This window comes from Anguilla anguilla, chromosome 2 (genome assembly GCF_013347855.1).
Source record: "Anguilla anguilla isolate fAngAng1 chromosome 2, fAngAng1.pri, whole genome shotgun sequence".
Classification (NCBI taxonomy): Eukaryota; Metazoa; Chordata; class Actinopteri; order Anguilliformes; family Anguillidae; genus Anguilla; species Anguilla anguilla.
In genome coordinates, this window is record NC_049202.1 from 223,432 (window position 1) to 249,177 (window position 25,746).

At 42.4% G+C, this 25,746-nt stretch overlaps 1 protein-coding gene across 1 annotated transcript; it reads right to left on the reverse strand.

Annotated features, from left to right (window-relative positions):
- Window positions 1-7,657: 7,657 nt before the first annotated feature.
- On the reverse strand, window positions 7,658-12,485 carry LOC118220626 (VIP peptides-like). The gene is made up of 7 exons (XM_035404618.1): window positions 12,286-12,485; window positions 11,636-11,752; window positions 11,142-11,249; window positions 10,672-10,776; window positions 9,379-9,510; window positions 8,634-8,742; window positions 7,658-8,304 (listed from the first exon to the last, which is right to left on the reverse strand). The coding sequence occupies exons 2-7, from the start codon at window positions 11,740-11,742 to the stop codon at window positions 8,296-8,298; spliced, it is 570 nt and encodes a 189-aa protein (XP_035260509.1). The 5' UTR covers window positions 11,743-11,752; window positions 12,286-12,485; the 3' UTR covers window positions 7,658-8,295.
- Between the last annotated feature and the right edge of the window lie 13,261 nt (window positions 12,486-25,746).

Sequence of the window (25,746 nt, forward strand, 5' to 3'; positions counted from 1 at the left end):
CCCTCTCCCCCCCCAAACCTGAGGGAGGGGCTCTTGGGTTTATCTGCATTTATAATGTCATAACGTTTATTCCGTTTAATGAGCATTCTATTCTAATTAATAGAATACACATTTATTCTGATTCTCTAATTAATCTTCCTTCTGCTTCACCGCCAAAATCTGCCTGTTCTCACAGCTCTCCTTTTCAGTTTTATCTGATATTTGCTTGTGCGCATGCATTTTTTTGATCATGTTGTTCATCTGAAAATAGGTGTGTAGGATTCAGCCTGTATCCTGGTTTCTGTGTGTGTGTGTGTGTATGGTTGTGTTTCTGTTTATGTTTGTGTTTGTGATCATGTGCGAGTGAGTGTGAGTCTGAGATTCAGGGAAATTAATGTTTTTCTTTCCTGTTGTTCTCTCCTGTTCTCACTTCAGTGAGAGAGATGCAGAGCTTGTTCCTGGGACAGAGGCCAGAGCTCTGAGCTCACTGGAGCTGTTTTTGTTTTCTTCCACGCTGACGTTTCGCAGAAATGTAGTCCTTGGTAATAAAAAGCCTTAATTTCCCTCATTGTTAGCAAACATTTTAGGTTAATTATAGTGTGTCACAGCTTATCATATTATTATTAGGGAATAATTAATGTGGAATGCTTAAAACACTGTGTCTTGGAGGTAACATGAAAAAGAGAAAAGCACAAAGACTGGATTTTGTCAGCATTTTTACTGAGCTTTGAAAGCATTTGCTTGAGTTTTTCTTCATAAACACAATTTGGCGAGTTCATTGATCACTGTAATTAACTGTACTGCCCTTAATGTTTGCATTGAAGGAAGTGATGTCTGCATTTAATTGAGTCAAAGTTGAGGGGAAATGGCCTTAATGGTTTCTGCTCTTTGTACCTGCAGAGCATGCTCAGGTGTGCTCAGGTGCAAATGGCTCTAGGATGAGTCATTCTAGATGTGCTTTATTTCTGAGAAGCCAGAGACTCAGTCATCCTCACATCACATCCTCCTGGTCTTGAGCTACACTGTGTCTGTACCAGTTAGACTACGCGTGCATGAAGATTATGTGGTCGCCAGAATTGTGTGTAATCCTGCAGTGTGTAATCCTTTGTGTAATCCTGCAGTGTGTAATCCTGCAGTGTGTACTGCATGGGATGATCTGTTCCAATAAAATCCTGCTCAGTGATTGGGGTTCCTGGCTGCAGTGGCCTGTCCACTGGAGTGTGCCGTTCTGTCAGACAGATTAACGTGTCTGACCTCAGATAAGCAAACGCTTATGAGTTAGAGATAAGCAAACACTTAAACAGAAACACTGATAGCCAACCTGCCATGTATAGAGCCTAAACTAGATATTTTATGAAATTCTTACAAAAATCAAAAACACTTTGGATCATGCGTTTAACCAAAACCCAGAAAAATAAAGGTGAAATAATATAATAAAATAATATAATCATTTGGCAAACTCAGTAAAAACCAAATCCTTATATTTCATTAAAAACAGGCCTTTTAAATTGGATAAGTACAGTGCCTTCCAATTACAAAAACAAACACATAATAAAACATTTAAACCAATTAGAAAAATAAAGAGAGAACACAGGCACAATAGGGGACGTCCCTGTTACGGCCAACTATGTGCTTTCCCTGGGTTGCGTTTGCACAGCTTCAGGCCAACCACATGCTTTCCCTGGGTTGCTTTTATGCACAGCTTCAGGCCAACCATGTGCTATCCTTGGGTTGCGTTTATGCAAAGCTTCAGGCCAACCACATGCTTTCCCTGGGTTGAGTTTATGCACATGGACTGCAGGTCTATCAGTGGGGACCTTTGAGCTGAGCTGTGCGATGGACTCCTCCCCTGTTTTTACCCAAACTCACAAATGCGCCGGTCCCACATGCTGTGCTCTAGACTTTGGAACCGGCTTTGGGCCCAGCCCTAATATGGGCTTTATTGATAGCTGTCCGTAGCGCTGGGTTTGCCCTGTCCTCCGTGGGTAAAGGTTTGTGAGTCCCGTAGGGGTGGGTTTGCCCTGTCCTCTGTGGGTAAAGGTTTGTGAGTCCCGTTGGGGTGGGTTTGCCCTGTCCTCTGTGGGTAAAGGTTTGTGAGTCCCGTAGTGCTGGGTTTGCCCTGTCCTCTGTGGGTAAAGGTTTGTGAGTCCCGTAGGGGTGGGTTTGCCCTGTCCTCGGTGGGTAAAGGTTTGTGAGTCTCGTAGGGGTGGGTTTGCCCTGTCCTCCGTGGGTAAAGGTTTGTGAGTCCCGTACGGGTGGGTTTGCCCTGTCCTTGGTGGATAAAGGTTTGTGAGTCTCGTTAAAGGGAATATGGGGACTCAGCAAGTTCGTCCCTCACTGTCTGTGGCAGAATGTGCTGATGCAGATGTGCCTGTTCCCTTTACTCCTTTTACTGACTCTTTCTGACTTGTGTTTTAGTGACTTTTGTGTTTTTATTGTTTAGTGACTGTTCTTGTTTTAGTGCTTTTAGAATCCCCCCACCCCATCACATGACATTCCCCTCCTCTGGGGTCAGAAATCATTCAGTTTCACAAACTACTTCAGATCATGCAAATTCCAGCCCTCAAGAGTCACTCATTTTAGGGAAAAACCATTTGGTGAAATGATCCAGAAATAATAAAATAATAACAGTTTCATTCATTGAACCTTTTCTTTAATAAAAAAGAATAATCAGAGCTTACAAAAAACAAAATCAAAGATAGATTTCAAAATGTTTAATAAATCACAATATCCTGCTTCAGAGAAATAGAAGCAGATGAGAATGCACGAGTACAGGAGGAGGGTGTTGAGCAGGGTGTTGAGTACAGGGGCAGGGTGTTGAGTACAGGGGCAGGGTGTTGAGCAGGGTGTTGAGTACAGGAGGAGGGAGTTGAGCAGGGTGTTGAGTACAGGAGCAGGGTGTTGAGCAGGGTGTTGAGTACAGGAGGAGGGTGTTGAGCAGGGTGTTGAGCTCGGCGGTCTCTCCCCTGCAGTTCTGAGGTTCTCCAGCAGGGCTGGCCTGCATCAGCTCACCCAGCTCAGTAAAGTGTGTTACACATCTGAGTATTTGTGTGTATGTGTATGTTTGGGAATGTGCGCTATTCTGCAGCCAGCTGACAGAAAGCTCATCATATTCTGTTCAGACAAGAGGACAAACAGAATGATGAGTTTCCCTGGATGTCAGAACCGTGCTGTGATTTCCTTCTGCTCCCCCTGTTGGTCAGAAAGGAAACTCCAGCCGTTACTGTGCAGCTGAGGGACTGGCCTGCTCTGTGACTGTAGGATGGGTGTACAGTGTGCAGGTTCCGTGTACTGCTGGTTTAACCGAGAATTAGATCCGCAATAAAATGTTTTGTGTTAGAACACAGCTGTTGTTCATGAACTAGCTAACATATCATTTGCTAAATGATTGTACTAAATAGATAATTAAGAACAGAAGTTGGCATGAAATCCCGAAACAGATTTGGCACCTCCTTGGACCCTGATGCTGTATGCTGGCTTTGATCTCTGTAGTGCAGTATAGCCATGGTGTTGCCATGGTGAAGTACAGCCATAGTGAAGTACAACGGTACTTTGACTGTTACTGCTGGCTGTGAAAAGGCCAGAGTTTCTCAAACCTGACCCTCAAAGACTCAGACCCTGAGAGCATGATCTTTGTGATGGACGGGATTATCAAGAACATATTCCAGATGGAGCGAACCACTACAGTGCTGATTATCTTTCTGCAGTGATAATAATTCTGTGAACTGCTTCCAATGCAGACATTAAACCTGCTTCCAACCTGCAGATAATAAATGCGAACGTAAAGTGTCAGTTTCCTGCACACTGCAGTTTTTATTTCCCTGAAGGTCTGCTGTACTCAGTTCTGTGGCTGTATGCTGCTGCTAGTTGCAGTTGCTTTGATTGTCCAGAACATATACATTAAATAATAGCAGTAACAAGTGTATCATAATAAATAGTAAATTAATGCATGTAGATCCAGTGGCCTTGCAGTAAACTCCAGCCTTACTGGTGTTGTGTTCCAGTGGATACAGGCTCTGTAGGTCTTACTGGTGTTGTGTTCCAGGGGGTACAGGCTCTGTAGGTCTTACTGGTGTTGTGTTCCAGGGGGTACAGGCTCTGTAGGTCTTACTGGTGTTGTGTTCCAGGGGGTACAGGCTCTGTAGGTCTTACTGGTGTTGTGTTCCAGGGGGTACAGGCTCTGTAGGTCTTACTGGTGTTGTGTTCCAGGAGCTACACGCTCTGTAGACCTAGCTGGTGGTGCTCTTGTGGTGTTAAGTCTATCTGCTTTTCTGTTTTCCTAGTTTTGAGAGAAGTGTCCTTCCTACAGCAGCCTGCATTGATTCTACATCTATCACTCACTTTGATTTGATCATGAATTCAGGAGCTACACTCTTTCTTCACAATCTTATTTTAGGGAGTTTAGTGATTAGCAAACTCACCAAACCTTGTTTGTGAAGAAATAGTTAGGGTTTTAATTATTAGTTGAAGCTAATGACAGATTGCATATCATTCCCTGTAAAAGCTTATTGAATTGAATTTTACAGAGGTAGTCTCAGTATGGAGGGTATCAGATCTCAGACACGTTGTGGGTTTTCTGCCAGTGTGTACGTGTGGTGAGCGTAACAGAAGCTGGGCTTGTACACATGGAAACCATTTAAAATCTTAATCAAAATGTCACAAATGATGCTGATCGATAATTGGTTCCCATTTCAGAGTCACACAGAAATTATAAATATTATTCTCAGTTCCGTTCATCGCAAAAATAATTTCACACACATTTAGCGTCACCTACAGTTTGACGAGCCGTAACCTCATGATAAAATCTTGTTTTGATTACCTGAGAATGGAACATGTCCCTGGGGACTGCTAAATATTTTATGAGAAATACAAGTGCAGGAATAGAATTTTAAGGTATGTAATTTATTTTAAATATGTAAATAATTTATAAATAATTCAGTATTTGTGACTGAGATGTAATCCGAACTACACACCACCAAACACCTATGATATGCTGCATGTATAGAAGTGACCATACTTCATATTTTACATCTGTATTATTTGCTTGTATTCTGCCCTCAAAAATAATACCAGAAATTATCCATGATGTGTGTATTTGTGACTGTAGTGGAAAATGATCCATGATGTGTGTATTTGTGACTGTAGTGGAAAATGATCCATGATGTGTGTATTTGTGACTGTAGTGGAAAATGATCCATGATGTGTGTATTTGTGACTGTAGTGGAAAATGATCCATGATGTGTGTATTTGTGACTGCTGTCGGCAGAAGACTCATTTTTTCGGGCTATTGTCTGAGACTCGGGGTTGGCATTAAATAAATGTCATCCCACAGATAAACGTTATGTCACCGTCTTGCGCAACAGACCTGGAGGCGAGCGCTGGTATTCCCGCCGTTTCCCGCGGCATTCCCGCCGTTTCCCGCGGCATTCCCACCGTTTCCCGCTAGCCCCGCTAAACGCGGCGCGGCACACTGACGTCCGTCGCGTTCCGCAGGAATGCCTGTCCAACAGACAGACTCATGGGCAATCCGTGTAGCTGGCCTGGCTGTAGACTATAAAGTGTGTGCATTCATACTCAGCCATTGTTTCTTTCTTCTGCTTCATAATTACGCAGTCCAAGGCAGAAATTCGAGCTGTCACATACACAACTTTTTATTTGGTTGAACTGCGAATAGATTGCGCCTTAAAATTCAGAAAGTTGAACTGCCATGTAGAATCTACAGTAAGGAGGAGGTCTCAGCGGGAAGTATTAGGGGGCAATGCTAATATCTGGGCTTGTAGCAGGAGTAGCAGGGTATAGGGTAAACAAAGGGTTCTAAAGTATACAAAGTGCTTGGTTTACCTATTAACTAGATCACCAGAGCTTCTGCCTCTACTACATGACCTGGCAGGCTATTCCACACAGTGACTGTGAAATACATTGTCATATATTTCCACCATATTACAGAGGTTCATTTCACGGTGGCAGACTGATTTTCCCTTGGAAATCATAAGCAGAAATATTTGAGCTGCAGTCAGAAACTGTCTGTTTGCAGAATAATCGGCAGGTTGAGCAGTGATGTAACCGGTGTTAGAAATCTCGGGGTACCACGGGGAGCTCAGCAACCACAGGGGTGCAGCCTGGAAATATGGGGGCACCACGATTGGGGGGGCGGAGCCTCTGATCTGACTCATTACATTACATTACATTACAGGCATTTAGCAGACGCTCTTATCCAGAGCGACTTACACAACGTTTTACATAGCACTTTACATTGTATCCATTTATACAGCTGGATATATACTGAAGCAATGCAGGTTAAGTACCTTGCTCAAGGGTACAACGGCAGTGTCCTTACCCGGGAATCGAACCTGCGACCTTTCGGTTACAAGCGCAGTTCCTTACCCACTGTGCCACACTCCGTCCTCAATGCATTCTGGGTGAGAGACACAGTGAGTGCCTTCTTATGCAAAGGTTGCCAGCACATTTGTATAAGAGGGTTGGTACTGATGCACAAACACTCATAAGTGTGTGTGCTTAAATCCTAAATCCCCAGTGTTGGTACAGAATGCACCCATTGGCATGCGGCTGGTCCGGACTCACAGATAAACACTGAAACACTCTCTAATACACCAGCATGTTCACTTACACTTCTGTATTCATTCTAGGATTTACATGTACCTTAACTTCTTATTTTGTTTATGCGTCAAAATTCATTATGTTTGTAATCTAAAAGCACAAAACATTTTTACTCTAGCCCCTAGCCCCTTGCTATATCTCCTAGCCCATAGCCCCTAGCTACTAGCCCATAGCCCCTAGCCCCCAGCCCCTAGGCTCTGACCTCTAACCCCTAGCCCCTATCTCCTAGCCCAAAACCCCTAGCACCTAGCCATATCTCCTAGCTCCTATCTCCTAGCACCTAGCCCCTGGCCCCTAGCCATGTCTCCTAGCCCCTAGCCCCTAGCCCCTTGCCCCCAGCCCCCAGCCCCTAGCCCCTAACTCCTAGCTACTAGCCCATAGCCCCTAGCCCCTAGCTTCTAGCACCTAGCTACTAGCCCCTAGCCTCTAGCTGGTAGCCTGTAACTTCTAGCTACTAGCCCATAGCCTCTAGTCCCTAACTCCTAGCCTCTAGCCCCTAACTCCTAGCCCCTAACTCCTAGCTACTAGCCCATAGCCTCTAGTCCCTAACTCCTAGCCTCTAGCCCCTAACTCCTAGCCCCTAACTCCTAGCTACTAGCCCAGGGCCATATCTCCTAGCCCCTAACTCCTAGCTACTAGCCCCTAGCCCCTAGCTTCTAGCACCTAGCCCATAGCCTCTAGCCCCTAACTCCTAGCCCCTAACTCCTAGCTACGAGCCCGGGGCCATATCTCCTAGCCCCTAGCCCCTCCTGTGTTTGGAGGTGTGTGAGAGTGTTGGCTGCTCCTCCTGTGACACATGTATGTTTAATACACTTCATCATGCGGTTTTACTGCCTGTGTGAGCTGCTCTTGGGAAATGGCCAGACAGCTGCGCATCTGTACAGTGAATTTATAACATCAGAGTCAGACTGGGAATCATTTCAGCTGCAGGATGCACATGAGATGCTCAGTAGCCTGGTGCTAATAAACCTGTTTTATTAACTGCATAAACTATATGTTACATTCATTTTGAAACAGAAGTCTATATTGTGGAAATGTCCCAAAACATTTCTCAATGGCAACATTCAGCTTTTGCAAAAATGTTTGACATGACTCAGTTTAATTAGAGCTGCTCCTGTTGATAACTACAGAACTGTAAGGTTGATAACCCGTCCATGTGTGCATGAGTGCATGTGTGCGAGTATGTGCGTGGGATTTTTAATTCCACTGTCTGACGTGTTGCAGTCAAAAATATACAGTATAAGAACATTACCAGGATATAATTTCCCTCCATTGTTGAACCTATATAATATTGTTCAGGATATTAGATTTACAGTCGCCATATGTATTTAACAGAAACGTCTGTTTTTCAAATGAATATGCAAATGTAAATAATTTATTTAAGTATATTTGAATATGCATGAGCATTGATGTTGTCCTCTCTGTGACACTGGCACTGTCCTGCGCAGGTCTCTTATCAGAGTTTATTGAGCTTCATTTACAGAGTTCCACCCACACAATATCTGTGATTATGTACACCTTAAAGCCCACTCAGAATAAAATATATTATGTACAATGTGCACATTACCATACGCATAACAGGCGAGTTTCACACACATAGTCTTTTACACTGAATCATTTGTTATGCTGTAGTACTGATATGCAGTGTGGTTTGGATGGTAAATCAGTTATGGAGTCTTCCTTCCTCCAGATGGGTCTTCAGAGTGTCTGAAAAACAGAATGGGTCACATGATAATCTGTACCGATTGGAATCTATCACTACACTGTAACCAGTTTCTCAACCAATGTACACATTCACAAATTCGCTGAAGGTGTATAGAACCCTGCCCTCTTCAAAACACACACTTTGTCAATATATGCTTGATTGGCCAAACTGGCCTTGCACTGCCTGTGCAGGTGGATTCTTAGCCAATCATATTATTATTTGGTCTCTTATGCCCCGCCCCAGGGAGCTCCTCACTGAAGCTTCCAGTGATTTGTGTTACAAAAACTCTGGAATTTGTACAAGATTGCAAATCCAGGAAGTGTGAACCCACCAATGGGAGCTGGTTGATTAGCTCGTCCCCTGTGACATCATCGTAGGTTTCCTGTAAGGCAGGTTTGGTCTTCCTGTGTTCCTCTTCGATATTCGGAGGGTCTTCTAGACTGTAGGAGAAGAGAAAGAAAGGTTATAAGTATAAGTGTGATGCAACCAAAAATGCAGCTTGTGTTCAAGAAGAGATGTGTCTGCTTCTCACTAACTATAGGCAAAGTCATTTATGATTGATTATTATTATTATTATTATTATTATTATTTGTTTGCTTCGCAATCATCATTATCCAGGTTGACTTCCTTGATTGCAATCTCTGGGTCTCATGTATTTATAGATCCATTTCTTTACTGATATGCATATCATATACATATATTCATATGATGCATATTATAGGGTGGGTACCTAGTATGGGGCGATATAGCTCAGGAGGTAAGACTGATTGTCTGGCAGTCGGAGGGTTGCCGGTTCAAACCCCGCCCTGGGCATGTCGACGTGTCCTTGAGCAAGACACCTAACCCCTAACTGCTCTGGCGAATGAGAGGCATCAATTGTAAAGCGCTTTGGATAAAAGCGCTATATAAATGCAGTCCATTTACCATGTTGCAGTCCTGCCCTGTTTCAACCCCCATTACCCCGCCCCCCACCCCCGACCCCCCCTGTCCCCCCCGCACTGTTTCTTCCCCCTGCCCTACCCCCCCACCCAAACTTCGCCCTGCCCCCCCCTTAAGACCCCGCTGCTCTGGCTCACCTGCGTTTCCCTGTCAGCATGGAGTCCAGGTATTTTTTCACGGCCATCTGTTTGCGGAAGCGGCTGTAGTTGTCTGTGAAAACAGCGTCAGAGTGCCGCTTGGCTGGAGCCTGCTCCTCCGTGATGTCATCACTGAAAAGGTCAACACATGATGTCATCAAAGGTCCACATGTAAGGTCATCCATATATAGTAAAGTGTTGATTTCAACAGCTTATAAGAGCCCAATAGGGGTCAAATGTACTAAAAACTATTTTAGTTTTTAAAATGGGGTCAGTGTTGTTTTAGCACTGTGTAAAAGGTCAACACGCATTCAACCAATGGCACAAAGACCAACAGTGTGTGTTCTGTTCTGTTCGTTTAAAAACTGCTCTTCAGATATCTGCCGTTACATATGTTCAAACCGGTTTCTATGGCAGCGAGAGGCGTTTCTGCTCTGGAAGCAGCATCAATCAGATATTCAGTCTTTTTCTTGAGTCTGGGATACAGAGGAAATTTAAGCAGAATATAACTGATCCACTGTAAATTATATAATTAGGGGTTTAGGTGGAACAGAAACCAGAGGTGGTCCAGGATCAGATAGATAGATTAGGGACCAAACCTCTTCATCTGAAGTGGAAACTGGGTGTGTAAAGCATTTCCTTCATGCTAATCAGGACAGAAAGGTCTCGCTTATGTGAGAGTAAGGATGGAGGCAGACTGACTCATATTTATGTGTACATCAAAGTTCAGGTAAAACTATGGAATCTGGAACTTTTCTAGACTGTCACAATGCCCAGCATATACTGTTATTCAATATCAAAGAACAGTCTCTAAAATGGATATAAATGAAGCAAATACATTCAGATCTGTTGGAAGTATTTACAAATACAAATGTTAAATATTTTTTTCGTGTAAGCCTTTGAAAACCTGTGTTTTGAATTTAGAATTTAAATTTTTGATGTATTTGAAAATAGTTTTTAATGTTATCAGTGACCCCATTTGAAATAAGTACCAATGCAACATCCACTGGCTTAGTTTTACTCTGTTTGTATCATAAATTAGTAGAAAATATATACTATTAGAATAATACGTACAGTAATCATTTTGTAATAAAATAGATTGGAACAAAAACGCCTGACTGAAATAGAATTTTAGGGGAGTGTTTTAAAATACATTAAATACGTTCGGACGGAAAATTTAGATTTTTCCACCCCAAATAGCATTTGAAGACACGATAATAAGCAGTGGTTCTGTTTCGAAAACATTCAATTACACAAGACCATGCATTTAAAATATTTAAATCCCAATTTTACCTGACTCGCTTTCCGATCAAAGAATCTAGGTACCGTCTGGCGGAAATTTGCCCCAGAAGTTTGCTGTATCCGCTTGTAAAGAGACCGTCTGCATGTCTTGTGGGCCTTAAAGTAAATAAACCAGAGTAGGCTACGTGTTAAGAGAAACTACATTTTCGTCTTTGAAAACAGACCAAACACTGAAATCAAAATATAGCAAACCTCCGTAAATGGTTAAAGTCAAACGCGTGTCTGTTAATCTCGTGTGATAGGCTACTGTTGACGTAAATAATAATTGACTGTGCTTTTGTAATTTTAAGCGTAAAGCACGAGGCAAACATTGTCTTTAAACATTTATTTGGAGAACATTTGCACTTTTAATGTTTAAATTAGTTCTGACCAATATTGTACTTCGGTAGCCTACTGCAAGAACTACAAACCTCGACAAGCAATAACGTGTCGTACGAAAAGCCAATGGTGTAAAGACTTACCTCGCTATTATGTCAGATAATTCATAGTAAAGTTTGTAATTTTCTGGGAGTGAATCGGATGAGCTCTTTGTCCAGTTGTTCTCGTTATCTCCATCGATGTTTCCCAACCTACAGATCGAGCGTTGTATTGCATTTCCATGCGAATAAGAAATGATAAACTACGCGTAAGACAACAGTTGAAAGGAAAATACTTCTCATAATTAATTTATACAAGCAGTTTAATAGAACTAAATTATTATCCAATTGATAATCGTTGAAGGAATACAAAAAATTTAAAGTTACATTATTACAAAGTGCATGCAGTTGAAACTGATACCACAAGTAGGACCCCTGTATAGAACTGGACTGCAATTAATTTTATCAAAAATGATTTGTAAGCTGTTCAAATTGTGATGTAAAATACAGCATTAATTCAAAACGTATTTCTTGGAGGGAGGGGTACGATTTGGACCACACTGATTTCTAAAAATTAATCTTGATGAAAAAGTTCCTACCTTGCTGATGAATGTGGTCCGATCGCTGGCAGACCCGCAGTTCTCGAGTAAAACGCACTGCACAGGGCTATCGCCAGCAGGAGCTGGGACCCGTTCCGTTGTAACATAATTTATTATCTGCAGACAGAGGTGGCCTCATTAGCGTTTAATCTTGCATTCCTCTACCTAATGACAATAGAATAACTCTACTGCCCGTTTTATAAGCATTTATTGGAGGCATATGAAAGCATTATAATCATCCAATAGCCGTTTTACATTGAAAATAAATTTGATAATTTTCTACGTATCATCAAATGTTTCAAAATTTAACGGTGACGTTATTCATCTTTAATAAATTGTGGTTCAGTATATATTATTACGGTTGGAATTCGTCCTCACTGTAACAGAGCATTCTGCGGTGACCCTCTGAGTTATGGGAGGGTTGAGCCGCGCAGGTGAGCGCGCTTTGAAGCAGGTATCGCATGGACATCTGACAAAAATGGTCAGCCCTTTGCATTATCAAAAGTATGGTTATTTCCATACTGTATTTGCTGAAATAAAACATTAACATAACAAGAGTTACGTAAATCGAATTGGTAAGGTAACATTTCGAAGTACTGTAAGGTACTGTCTTTCGAAGAATATTCAAAATAAACTGGAAAAGATCTTACATGCGCTTTGGTGAAATTCCAATGAGCGTCGGTCGCGGGAGCTGTCCGAAGTCCTGATAGCTCGGTTTTTTTACGCTATTTAACTCCGCTTAAATAGGTATCCTGCTGGGGCAGTCGTACCTTTCTGTTGATTTTTGAAAGCTACCAACGGTTTTACGCCTGTCTTTCGATTTTCGAGGGTACTTACAAAGCCCGCGGTTTTATACACCTGAGCACATTAAAAATGGCAGGAAGGTAATCAGATTTGACCAGCCGAGATACGTCATGACATGTCCCGTTGGGATGGATGCGTTCGTCATTGGCTCGCCGGTAACGTTTTTCTTATGGAAAGAGCCCATGTTGAATTTAGGTGTCTGTTCATAATGTGATGTTGAATATCATGTGCGATGATGACTCATCCTGCACAAACACAAATGAAGCCAATTCCAGTATTAAGAATAAGTACATCCGTAAGTTCCATAACTTTTAAAACACGTGGAAAGCAATGTGCCATGGGAAATATTTCTGTTCACGGAGGGAATATTACAGAAGACTTCATGGCCTCTTACAGTTATGTTATGTTTTCTTCGAACTGAAGAGGCAGCTTATTAGGTTTTACTCACGATGTCTTCTGTTGGAGGAGCACTGAAGTAAGCATGTAGTAGCTGAAACATTTACTCTGGGGTTTTCATGTACACTTTCTTTTTACACTATATTTATACAATTATTTTTACACTATAAATTTGTGATTATAATAAATGTATATTTTAGCTAGACAACCATATCCGGCCATATATGCAGGACGCGCTTTTTATTTTTCTCATCTGTTAGAGGAGAGAATCTCAGTAAATCAGACAGGAAGATTTGGGATGGGGTATTTTCACTCCAGCCCAAGATTACGCCGTGGGTAATCTCACTATGTTGGTCTGGGGACAGCGTTTCCAAGCTTAGAGCTTAGAGAATGAGCCGAATGTCAGGTAAAATTATACGCTTCAACCAGAAATGCCTGTCCAATGTAGGAGATGGAGTTTGGGTGAAACCAGCTTTTGAAGTGAAGAGAAAAGTGACAGTGAAATTATTGGACATCCCTTCCTAAGAAAATCTCTGTGCGCCGTGATTCCAGCCCTTCTTTCTGTCTGGTTAGCGTTCGTCCCCACGGCGATGCAGTCATGGCCTTGATCTCAGAACGGCCAGACTTCCTGGATAAACTGACCTTTTCCGGAGCATCACAGTGACTCAACCGCTGAACTTTTTCTCCTTCTGAGAACTGATTGGAGGAAGTGGCAGCGTATGTCAGTTTAAACATAAACCATACCCACAACACAGGGAAAACATTCATTAATAAATATTCTTAAATGCTGTTCTGTAAATATTCATCATGTATACAGTACTTATAATGTATTGAGTGTCACAACTTATGTAAATGCAGTTTTGTCCTACATCTTATTAGACAGCTTTAAAACTACAGGTCTTGTTTTTCTGGATGTGCAATTTCTCATTGGGAAGTGGTTGTGTGTCCAGGTTCATTTTGACAGAATGTAAATAAACTCCTTATTATATGGTTTTTTATTTTACACTGATACAGTGGTGTTTCCCTACGTGCATCACATATACTGTATGCAGTTATTTCAGTGCATATGCGCAGTTATTTCAGTGCATATGCGCAGCTATTTCAGTGCATATACGCAGTTATTTCAGTGCATATGCGCAGTTATTTCAGTGCATATACGCAGTTATTTCAGTGCAGTTATTTCAGTGCATATGCGCAGTTATTTCAGTGCATATACGCAGTTATTTCAGTGCATATGCGCAGTTATTTCTTCCGCAGTCCCTGAGCAGCGGAGCGCGGACAGTGCTAATGCAATCGCTGCCCAAATGAAAGGGATTACTCTGAAGCTGAGAGGAAAGGAGCCGGAGTAATTGACTGATGATGTGAAGCAGAGTCCGGCCGCAGCGCCAGGCCCAGGAAACGCTTTTGCGTTGTTTTGCCTGAATGAGCGGGGGTTATGGGTCCCTGTGGAGGATGGGGGGGCGCACCATGCGCCCAGAGCACACCGACCTGCAGCGCTTCCTCTTCCTGGTGATGTCATCACCTCCCCCTCTCTAATGTCTGAGCTCTTTAACGTCTCTGAAGCTCTGTGAGCTGCTGGAGGCTCAATGTTCTGTAAGTTTCTGTAAGAAATTTTCTCTCCCCTGCACTGCCCTGCCCTGTCCCACCCCACCCTGTCCTGCCACATTAATCGAAAATAATAATACATAGTTGCAAAGCATATTTTAAGGAGAAAGCTTTGTTTATACATATTCTACATGACCTGTGTGCTCTAATTAAAAAGCATATGACCCAGGAATGAGCCCTGCTGTACCCCTTTTCCTGGAATCTGGGGAGCCCCTCCTTGCTCTGCACAGGGGTCTCCTGTTTGCACGGAGTAGGACCCCTCCATCTGCTTTTATTAAAAAACAGAACTGTATGACTTTTTAAAATTATAGTTTGCAGAATAATTACATTTTGCGTATGAGAATAAAAGAAGTGAGATTGTCTTATTTGTTTGTGTGTTTTCTTCCACACGAGGAAAAAATATATAAAAAGGCAAACGGCACAACGTGATTGTTTTTGATGAAAGCGTACAGTCTGGGTTTAGCGGATTCAATTTGATCAATAAGTGTAGGGAGGAAGAAACTGGGCAGCTGCTTGTGTGTGAAGTGAACACATCTGGAGGCAGTAATTGGAAATAAATGGGAATATTGAAAGGAAGCATCGCCGTGATGACAGGTCTGTGATCCTGCTGGAACTGTAATATAGAAAAATAATCAAGTGAAATAACAGCTGTGGATGCATTGGGCTTTTTTTTCCATGTGGGCCAGATGAAAAGTAGAACTAGCAGGCACGGCAGGGAGGATTCTGGGAATAACACCCAGCGATGCGTGTTACTGATGTACACCAGGATCTGCCGCTGTGGACGGCCAGAGGAAAGGCTTCCCCGGTGTGGCCTGTGTGATGGACAGGGCAGAGAGTGGAACTCTCCCTCATCTCTGTAATTCAGCAAATATCTCTAATATAGCATGGTTACTCTCCCTCATCTCTGTGATTCTGCAGTTACTTTATGATTTAGTGGGGTTACTATATAATTCAGTGGGGTTACTCTGTGATTTAGGGGGGTTACTCTGTGATTCAGTGGGGTTACTCTGTGATTCAGCAGAGTTACACTGTAATTCAGCAGGTTAGGTTAAAATAAGTTAGTGCCAGAAAAGGACTGATAAATGATTATTAGGTAATTCCTCAAACACAGGCTGCTGAATTTAGCGTACATTCCTCTGTATGGGGGTGTTTTATTCCCCGGGCTCTCCTCTGTTCCTCTGCGTCTCAGCACCTTGGAGAGCTCCTGTCCCCGGGCTCCTCTGTTCCTCTGCGTCTCAGCACCTTGGAGAGCTCCTGTCCCCAGGCTCCTCTGCTGCCCTCATTACTGAGCCCCTCTTCAGAACCAGGCGGCAGGAAACAGACTCAATTATGCCGCTGTAATTGGCTCATTCCTGATCATTAAAGGTGACTCAATGCAGGGCTCGTTTGCTTTTGCCTTCAGCACTTTGAGGTTGCTGGACAAGAACATTTCTGAAGACATTTGATAAAATTTTGAATCCATACAAATATTCCTGTCATTATCTCTTTGTTTTTACCTTTTCTACTTCTCCCTCTGTTCTCCCTTTATCAGTCAATTTATATAATAGCCTTTACAGTTCCCCTTTAACATCGCACACACACATACACACACACACACACACACACACATACATACACACACACACACATGCACGCACGCAAGCACCACACACACACACACATACACACACATGCACGCACGCAAGCACCACACACACACACACATACACACACGCATGCACCACACACACACAGGCACACACGCATGCACCACACACACAGACACACACACACACATACACGCACGCAAGCACCACACACACATCCACGCACGCATGCACCACACACACACACACATGGATGGGATATGATCCTTTTCCTATGTGAGTGTCAGTAATACTGCTGTGATTTATGCACACAGTGTATCTGTGAGTGACAGTAATACTGCTGTGATTTATGCACACAGTGTATCTGTGAGTGACGGTAATACTGCTGTGATTTATGCACACAGTGTATCTGTGAGTGACGGTAATACTGCTGTGATTTATGCACACAGTGTATCTGTGAGTGACAGTAATACTGCTGTGATTTATGCACACAGTGTATCTGTGAGTGTCAATAATACTGCTGTGATTTATGCACACAGTGTATCTGTGAGTGACAGTAATACTACTGTGATTTATGCACACAGTGTATCTGTGAGTGACAGTAATACTGCTGTGATGTATGCACAGTGTATCTGTGAATGACAGAGTAATACTGTGGTGATTTATGCACACAGTGTATCTGTGAATGATAGAGTAATACTGGAGCTTCACACACATGGCTGTGAATGTGCTTCCTGTAGGTCTGTGTGCAGTGGGGCTCAATCTTCTTCTGCATTCTGCACTGAAATGAAATGATCTGTTCACATGCGTGCGTTTCAGCACAGAAACAGGATTTTTAATGTCCCTGCAGGCCCTGAACTTTTCAAAAGGACCAGCCATAATTTCCAGCTCCTTTATGTCATAATTACCACCAATAAAAAGTGGCACATTCCCTGCATGAGTCAGTAATTGACACGGAGGAAAAGCATTTACATTTAATGTTGTGGCATTTAATCAGCTCAGGCTCAGCTCTACCTGACCTTTGCAGATTATTTGCCCATTAGAGGTGGTTGAGTGTGTTTGGGTGAGCTGTGATGTTCAGTACGCTGGCCCATTAGAGGTGGTTGAGTGTGTTTGGGTGAGCTGTGATGTTCAGTACACTGGCCCATTAGAGGTAGTGGTTGAGCTATGATGTTCAGTACGCTGGCCCATTAGAGGTAGTGGTTGAGCTGTGATGTTCAGTACGCTGGCCCATTAGAGGTAGTGGTTGAGCTGTGATGTTCAGTACGCTGGCCCATTAGAGGTAGTGGGTGAGCTGTGATGTTCAGTACGCTGGCCCATTAGAGGTGGTTGAGTGTGTTTGGGTGAGCTGTGATGTTCAGTACTCTGGCCAGTAAAAAAAGTTTTCCTCAAATTCACAATAATCGCTGTTTTTGGCTGACTCCATGACTGTGACGGGCTAGAATGCAGATAAGGGCTCTTTGTGTTCAGGGTTGTGTGTGTGTTCAGGGCTCTGTGTTCAGGGTTCTGTGTGTGTTCACAGATCTGTGTTCAGGGTTGTGTGTGTGTTCAGGGCTCTGTGTTCAGGGTTCTGTGTGTGTTCAGGGCTCTGTGTTCAGGGTTGTGTGTGTTCAGGGCTCTGTGTGTGTTCACAGATCTGTGTTCAGGCACGTCTGTGGTTTCTGGTCCCTTTGCCTTTAGCTCAGTAGTAAATTATGTACATGTACATGCAGATGGTGAGGGCTGCGGGTTCTACTCCAGCTATGCCTGCAGTGGCTTGATGCTTCCCTCAGATGCATATGGTACAGGGGTCTCTACTGTTGCCATGGCAATATGTTATGAAATGTGTCAGCGCTGGTGACATCAGCATCAGTGGCAGGTCCATGATGCATGCTGTTTCCTGTGAGAGGACCTGGCCAGGGAGCTCTACAGCTGGAAGTACCAGTGAGAGTTCCACCTGTACGGCATCGGTCTGGAACAGCATTTCAGGCTCTTCAAAAAGAGCAGCGGGGCTGGTACTTCCAGAGAGCTAAATCTCCTTCAGGAAGCCCTTCAGCGTAACACACAAGCTCTCATTCAGGAAGCCCTTCAGTGTAACACACAAGCTCTCACTCAGGAAGCCCTTTAGCGTAACACACAAGCTCTCACTCAGGAAGCCCTTTAGCGTAACACACAAGCTCTAGCTCAGAAAGCCCTTCAGCGTAACACACAAGCTCTCACTCAGGAAGCCCTTTAGCGTAACACACAAGCTCTCACTCAGGAAGCCCTTTAGCGTAACACACAAGCTCTCACTCAGGAAGCCCTTTAGCGTAACACACAAGCTCTCACTCAGGAAGCCCTTTAGCGTAACACACAAGCTCTCACTCAGGAAGCCCTTTAGCGTAACACACAAGCTCTAGCTCAGGAAGCCCTTTAGCGTAACACACAAGCTCTAGCTCAGGAAGCCCTTTAGCGTAACACACAAGCTCTCACTCAGGAAGCCCTTTAGCGTAACACACAAGCTCTCACTCAGGAAGCCCTTTAGCGTAACACGTGTGTTCTTCTGTGGAATGGTGGTAGCGGAGCTGGTGAGTGACATGCAGGAATGGAAATGACTGAGAAGCGTGCTGTCTCTACAACAAGATAAGAAACGTGAAGAGCAATGCCATGCTCCCTTAAAACAGTCAATGCTGAATGATTTGAAGGTCCTTTTTGGCAATCCATCCATCCATTATCTATACCCGCTTATGCTGAGCAGTGTCGCAGGGGGTGCTGGAGCCTATCCCAGCATGCATTGGGCGAGAGGCAGGAATACATCCTGGAAAGGCTGCCAATCTATCGCAGGGCACACACACCATTCACTCACACACTCATACCTATGGGTAATTTAGAGTCTCCAATTAGCCTAACCTGCATTTCTTCAGACTGTGGGAGGAAACTGGAGTACCCAGAGGAAACCCACACGGACACAGGGAGAACATGCAAACTCCATACAGAAAGGCCCAAGCCGAGATTCGAACCCAAGACCTTTAGACTTTGTTCTGTCTCCTTGTACAGCAGGGCCTGTGTTGTGCTTTAGATCTCATACATGTAATTATTACATTTTCACAAGTGCAGTTATGTATCTACCAGAAAAACCAATCCTCTATCCTTCTATCTGTACAGTGATTCAAATGCCTGCATGAATTTATTTGGAGTAAATTAGACTTATTTTGTTTTCACAATCCAGTCCGTATTTTAATAAAATGAAGCTCAGTTTCCTGAGACTCTGATTCAGTTTTCTATTTAAAGCTGAAATCAGGATCTTGTTTTGCAAGTTTTTTCTCTGCCTTGAATTATCTCCGAACCGTGGAAATACCATCTCTCATCCGCACAGCGAAGGACTGTAGCTGATTGGCTGCGTGTCCCCGGCTCGGCAGTCCTATTAGAGTGAAGGATGTGTGGAGGATGCGTGTGCAAACGACCTTCTCCAAATCTCACTCAGAATCACACACTGCTGATTTCTGAGGGGATGCACAACTAAAGTTTCTCTCTTGTTCATCACAAGTACATGACAGAAATATAGCTATATACCATCATATACCACACACCTATATACCCTTATATACCACATACCTATATACCATTAAGTACCACATACCTATATACCCTTATATACCACATGTCTATATACCATTATATACCACACACCTATATACCCTTATATACCACATACCTACATACCCATATATACCACATACCTATATACCCTTATATACCACACACCTCTATACCCTTATATACCACACACCTCTATACCCTTATATATCACATGCCTATATACCCTTATATACCACATACCTATATACCAGTGCTAATGAAGCAGCACTGAAACTCTTTCTCAGTGCTAATGAAGCAGCACTGAAACTCTTTCTCAGTGCTAATGAAGCAGCACTGAAACTCTTTCTCACTGTTAATGAAGCAGCACCAGGTTTCAACCAGGTCACCCAAGAGGATATGGTTTCTGTATTTATTAACACATCCTTGAAGCCAAAGGGAAGGGTTAATGCACTCAGTTTCTCTGCTGAAGCCCATCAGCTTCCAGCATTTGGTTCTTAAATCTTTATCAGTATATGAAATGAGGCAATGCACAAAGCATAAACACACGTTGTTACTGAATCCAAACGTCACAGTTATATCACACTGTGTAGCCTGGGCAGCAGGCCAGTCCAGCTCCTGCCCTGAACACACTTGTGCCGTCTGTACCTGGTCACCTGTGCCGTCTGTACCTGGTCACCTGTGCTGTACCTGGTCACCTGCGTGTGAGTTTCACTGCTGGACTGTAGAGGAACAAACCTGTGGTGGACGGTTTTCAGAGGAGAGTTTTTCTTTCTGGGATCTTTTCACTTGACAGAGGTTTCAGACACAAGCTGAGCTTGTGTAGACAGCTGTCAATCAAAACTGGGAGAAAATATAACAGAAAAAAGTTGCTGTGGGAGCATGTGCCCTCTTTACAGCGACTGTCTGGTGTGAGCATAGGTCTGTTTTTGATTAGGACCAGACAGAGAGGAAGGCAATCTCCCTACTTTAAAAAAAAAAAAGGAAGGAAAAAAAGAAAGATTCACCTCACATACATAAAATGGCCTCAATGACCTTTTGTACTTAGTGAAACTTGCGTGTGCTGTCTGTCTGGGGCTAAATGAGTATTTAAATACGCTGCCTCAGACTTGAAGAAACACTGAGTGGCATTGCTTTGGAATACAGCTTGTTTAATTTGTGTGAGTTGAAATTGCCAATATTTCATGTACAGTAACTTGGCATAGTTTTATTTTCAATACTTTTGATGGCAGGCCTAGATTTTCCCACTTTGAATGAATGACTTATAGACAGTGCTTTGCATGTGTAAGTAACTTGGCATTTTTGCACGTTGAAAGCGTGTTTTTCATCAGATCCATTTAACCCGCCTGTGGTTTTGCGGTTTTTACGGCGCGTCGAGTGACATTTGTGTGAATGGAAAGAAAGGTACTTTCCGGAGCCTCTTCTATGAGGACCACGTCAGATGTTATGTTGCAGCCCGGTCTAAATTAGTCTTTTTCTTATTGGCCTTAAGAAGCCTAGCCAGAATGCGAAGAATGGCAACAACGCACGCTTCCTGAAGTTCTGTTATGAATGGGTTATTCTGCGTCATTTTGTGGCACTCAGGCGGAAATTACATTTATGACGTCACAAACGCACGCACACACGTGCAGCAAAGCAAAAAAAATTACATGAAGAAAGTCACACAAAGTTAAAAACATAATAAATGAAAAGAGAGCACTATAAAGGTCAATGTAAACGTTATTGTCCCAAAAAAGCAAAAATCAAGTGCTCGTAGTGTACAAAAAAGTACAGTAATATATAACAGTAAGATATAATAAAACAAGGATAAAAAATAAAATAAAACGGCAACACGAAGCAGTAAATAAAACGGGATAAGAACGGCCATAATGGTAGACGTGAACAGAAAATACATTATTGGTAAAAGTGTGTAGTATGATCCGCAGTCCAGGCTCTGATCAGGCTTCGGAGGTGTGCGGTGAGGTGTGTAAACCAGGTGCTCTGTCGGACCCGCATGCGAAAGCAGGGCATGCAAATTCAAACCAAACACTATTGATTATATGAAGTAATCTAAATTTTAAAAATCAGAACATTTTAAACATGCATAGGTACATCCTCAGATTCTCCGCTTATTTTGTTTTTGAGCAACAGACCACAAGCATTGGATTTCTCTGATGTACCGGAAGCGTGTTTAACCTATGTTATAAATACAAGAAGCACGGCTCTGCAAAGAGGACATTAAACCAGTTTCTGTTGCGCTGTGGGGTACATGCGCCCCCTGCTGGTGAGAATTTCTGTTGCACACTCTTCAATTTCAGTTCAATTCAATTCACTTCAATTCAATGCTTTTCTCCACACGGGGCAATTTATTTGGATAACATAACGTATGCACAACACAACAGTTATGTGTCAATAAAAAACCCAAGTAACATACATTTGAAGTGTAAGGTAAAATATTTGTTTCTTGCTATATAAAATACAGTGAAAAAATACAAATAGAGCATTATAGATCAATGACGAATATTGTGTATGAGTGTGAAGCAGGGCTTTCCTGCAAAAGAGCATCCGTGCTCAGCGAACCTACCCTGGGTAAATAAAGGTTAAAATTTAAAAAATAAAATAATAATAATAAAAATCATTGATCTATAAAACACAGTTTGTCAAGAAAAGGTGTAACTCTCGTGTTTACCTGTAAGTCAGTGTTGAGGACATGTTGAGTGAATACAGGCCATTGTCATTAATCTTTTCAGGGAGCATATAGTATTTCCAGAATGTTATCATTTATACTGAGTTGAATATAATTTTTCTAATGGCAATATGATATCAAAACGTTTCACTGTTAATCTGACCCTGCATGAAACATTTTACGCTGCAAACATGTACTATTTGGCTTTCTCTTTAATGATCGACACTCAAGTGTTCTAAAAGTGAAAACGCCTTAGAAATAACTACAGTCTTAACTGGCGTTTTGGCACCATCTAGCGGTCAAGCGTAGTCATAACCTTTACAGTTTTTGTGGCGTCCTGACTTATGCGGTCAGAATTGTCTCCGTTTGTCCGTCTGTGAAGATTACTTCCTGCTTCAGAAAGGTTGATATGTGATTTGTGCAAGCTCTGCACATTGCAAAGCACTCACTGATAAAAATGCAATTATTACAACAAAATCAGTTGGAAGATAGCCCTTTAACCTTGCAGTCATAAGCGCATTGCATGAACCTTGCACTTTCTGATAAACCATTTGCCATGTCCTCAGCCTGAAAACTGGATCGGTGCCAAACCCACTTCACATTCTTATATTGCTGTAATCAGGTTGGACCCAATGTGATGTGAAGAGGAAACAAACCTGTCTGTATGCTTCTTAGATACCTGCCTATGTGCTTCTTAGATACCTGCCTGTGTGCTTCTTAGATACCTGCCTGTGTGCTTCTTAGATACCTGCCTGTGTGCTTCTTAGATACCCGTCTGTGTGCTTCTTAGATACCTGTGTGTGTGCTCCTTAGATACCTGTGTGTGTGCTTCTTAGATACCTGTGTGTGTGCTCCTTAGATACCTGTGTGTGTGCTTCTTAGATACTTGCCTGTGTGCTTCTTAGATACCTGCCTATGTGCTTCTTAGATACCTGCCTGTGTGCTTCTTAGATACCCGCCTGTGTGTGCTTCTTAAATACCTGTGTGTGTGCTTCTTAGATACTTGCCTGTGTGCTTCTCAGATACCCGCCTGTGTGCTTCTTGGATACCTGCCTGGCTATAGTTGTAACTGAATGTGTGCATTCAGCCTAAAGCCTCATTTATACTGTCGCACCCTTTCGACAAGTACCTCGTTTCTGTTTGAATCATTGTGGGGATGAGTAGTGTGTGTGTGTGTGTGTGTGTGTGTGTGTGTGTGTGTGTGTGTGTGGATGAGTAGTGTGTGTGGATGAGTGGTTCTATGGGCTCTTTGTGGGGATGAGTAGTGTGTGCGTGTGGGGATGAGAGGTGTGTGTGTGTGTGTGTGTGTGTGTGTGTGTGTGTGGATGAGAGGTTATATGGGCCCTTTGTGGGGATGAGTAGTGTGTGTGTGTGTGTGTGTGTGTGTGTGGATGAGTAGTGTGTGTGTGTGTGTGTGGGTGGATGAGAGGTTATATGGGCCCTTTGTGGGGATGAGTAGTGTATGTGTGTGTGTGTGTGTGTGTGTGTGTGTGTGGATGAGTAGTGTGTGTGTGTGTGTGTGGGTGGATGAGAGGTTATATGGGCCCTTTGTGGGGATGAGTAGTGTGTGTGTGTGGGTGGGTGGATGAGAGGTTATATGGGCCCTTTGTGGGGATGAGTAGTGTGTGTGTGTGTGGGTGGATGAGAGGTTATATGGGCCCTTTGTGGGGATGAGTAGTGTGTGTGTGTGTGTGTGTGTGTGTGGATGAGAGGTTATATGGGCCCTTTGTGGGGATGAGTAGTGTGTGTGTGTGGGTGGATGAGAGGTTATATGGGCCCTTTGTGGGGATGAGTAGTGTGTGTGTGTGTGTGGGTGGATGAGAGGTTATATGGGCCCTTTGTGGGGATGAGTAGTGTGTGTGTGTGTGTGTGGATGAGTAGTGTGTGTGTATGTGTGTGGATGAGAGGTTTGTGTGTGTGTGTGTGTGGATGAGAGGTGTTAACCAGAAAATGTTTCCCCTCCATCTCTGCTGACGCATCAGCAGTCTGAGAATTCCACCCCTGCGATAGTAAAGCAGTTTGCTTCTTACACCTCATTTGGGTTTTAATGTGCTGGAGCTTAGCACAGTGGTAGCTAATGGGGTTCATTATTCTGTAGCAATTTAATTTAACCTTTTTATTAAAGAAGCTGTATCTCCACATTACCCACTGAGATGCGCATATCCGGTCAGATTTTTTTTTAACTTATCAAAACGTTTTCTGTGCTAGAAAATCATACTGTTTAACACTTAATATGTCTGAAAACAAAAATTTGCTTAATAACGAAAGTGTGTACAATAGATTCTGACTACAAAATCCAAAAGCATGTCCATTCTCGTTCTGTTAATCAGTGTTTAGACTATCCTTTGTAGTCAATAAACCTTTCTGATGTTATTGTGTCGGAAGCATATGTACCCAGTAAAGCGGTAGAATTAGGGTTAAATATATGAGAACTGACTTAAGGCAGTGGCGCTGTTGTAACAGAGCACCACCAGCAGGGAGAGTCGTTAACAAAGAAACGGGGAGTTTTCGAACACGGAAATAAACTGCTCCAATAAACTGCGTAGGTCACTCCCCGTGTCTTATTGAAGGGGAAATTTATTTTATTTACTAAGAGTTTTTGTTTGTAGGATTGATGTTTCGGCACAATTTCCTCTATTTGTAATCTGCTATTCTGAGTGTGCGTTTTGTGTGGTTTATACTTTTTTTCACACGTAATTCAGCGATTCTCTCTTCTTATTTTATATGTTTGAAATTGTTCTGCCTTTTCATTTATTTAAGCTACTGTAGAAGAAAGGGACTTCCAGATGTACAGCATATTTTGCAAATCTGTGGCCCAAGATGAGTGATAAGATTTCAAATATAATCTTTATATTGTTACATAGCTGCACATACTGATAAATAAAATGTCATTAAAATAACGTTATTCCGAGTTTCCTAGCCCGTAAAAAACGGCTATATTGCCATGTGAAAATTATGAGATTTGCGGAATGCTGTCGTACTTTCGAGTGCGTAGTGGAATTTTGTGTTGCATACAGTATAGAAGTTTAAATAAGCCAAGCTTTACGAATACAAATAATTTACATTGGGAAAATATGTACATTATTTTTGTTTAAAAAGTTATTCCCAGCAAGCTCATTATTTAGTGTTACCTTTTTAAGTGTTAATTTAAAATGTTATTTTATGACAATGATTTTTACAAGTAATAATATATTTTTTAAATATTGGTCGTTGCATTCATGAAAAATTTAACGATTTAACAATATAAATGTGTTTAATTTAAATATATGTTATTTAATATAGTTTATATTTATATAAGTTTTGTTGAGTAAATATATAGTCAATGTACAAAATATATCAAATGCTTTCGGTTTCATTTGAATTTTTTGCAACCAGAATTTTTTCATTTAAGAAAGTTGCCTAAATGGTTCCCCCTGTTTTTCATCAATTGTAAAGCGCTTTGGATAAAAGCGCTATATAAATGCAGTCCATTTTGTTTAATCACATAGCATACACAGTCA

What these genes read in the sequence shown, in the direction of transcription:
- LOC118220626 (XM_035404618.1), bottom strand. Translation starts at nt 11,742, where the DNA reads ATGTTACAACGGAACGGGTCCCAGCTCCTGCTGGCGATAGCCCTGTGC. An exon ending in GGACCACATTCATCAGCAAG is followed by an intron (nt 11,250 to 11,635) that starts GTAGGAACTTTT and finishes CTCGATCTGTAG; the next exon opens with GTTGGGAAACATCGATGGAG. An exon ending in TTATCTGACATAATAGCGAG is followed by an intron (nt 10,777 to 11,141) that starts GTAAGTCTTTAC and finishes ATTTACTTTAAG; the next exon opens with GCCCACAAGACATGCAGACG.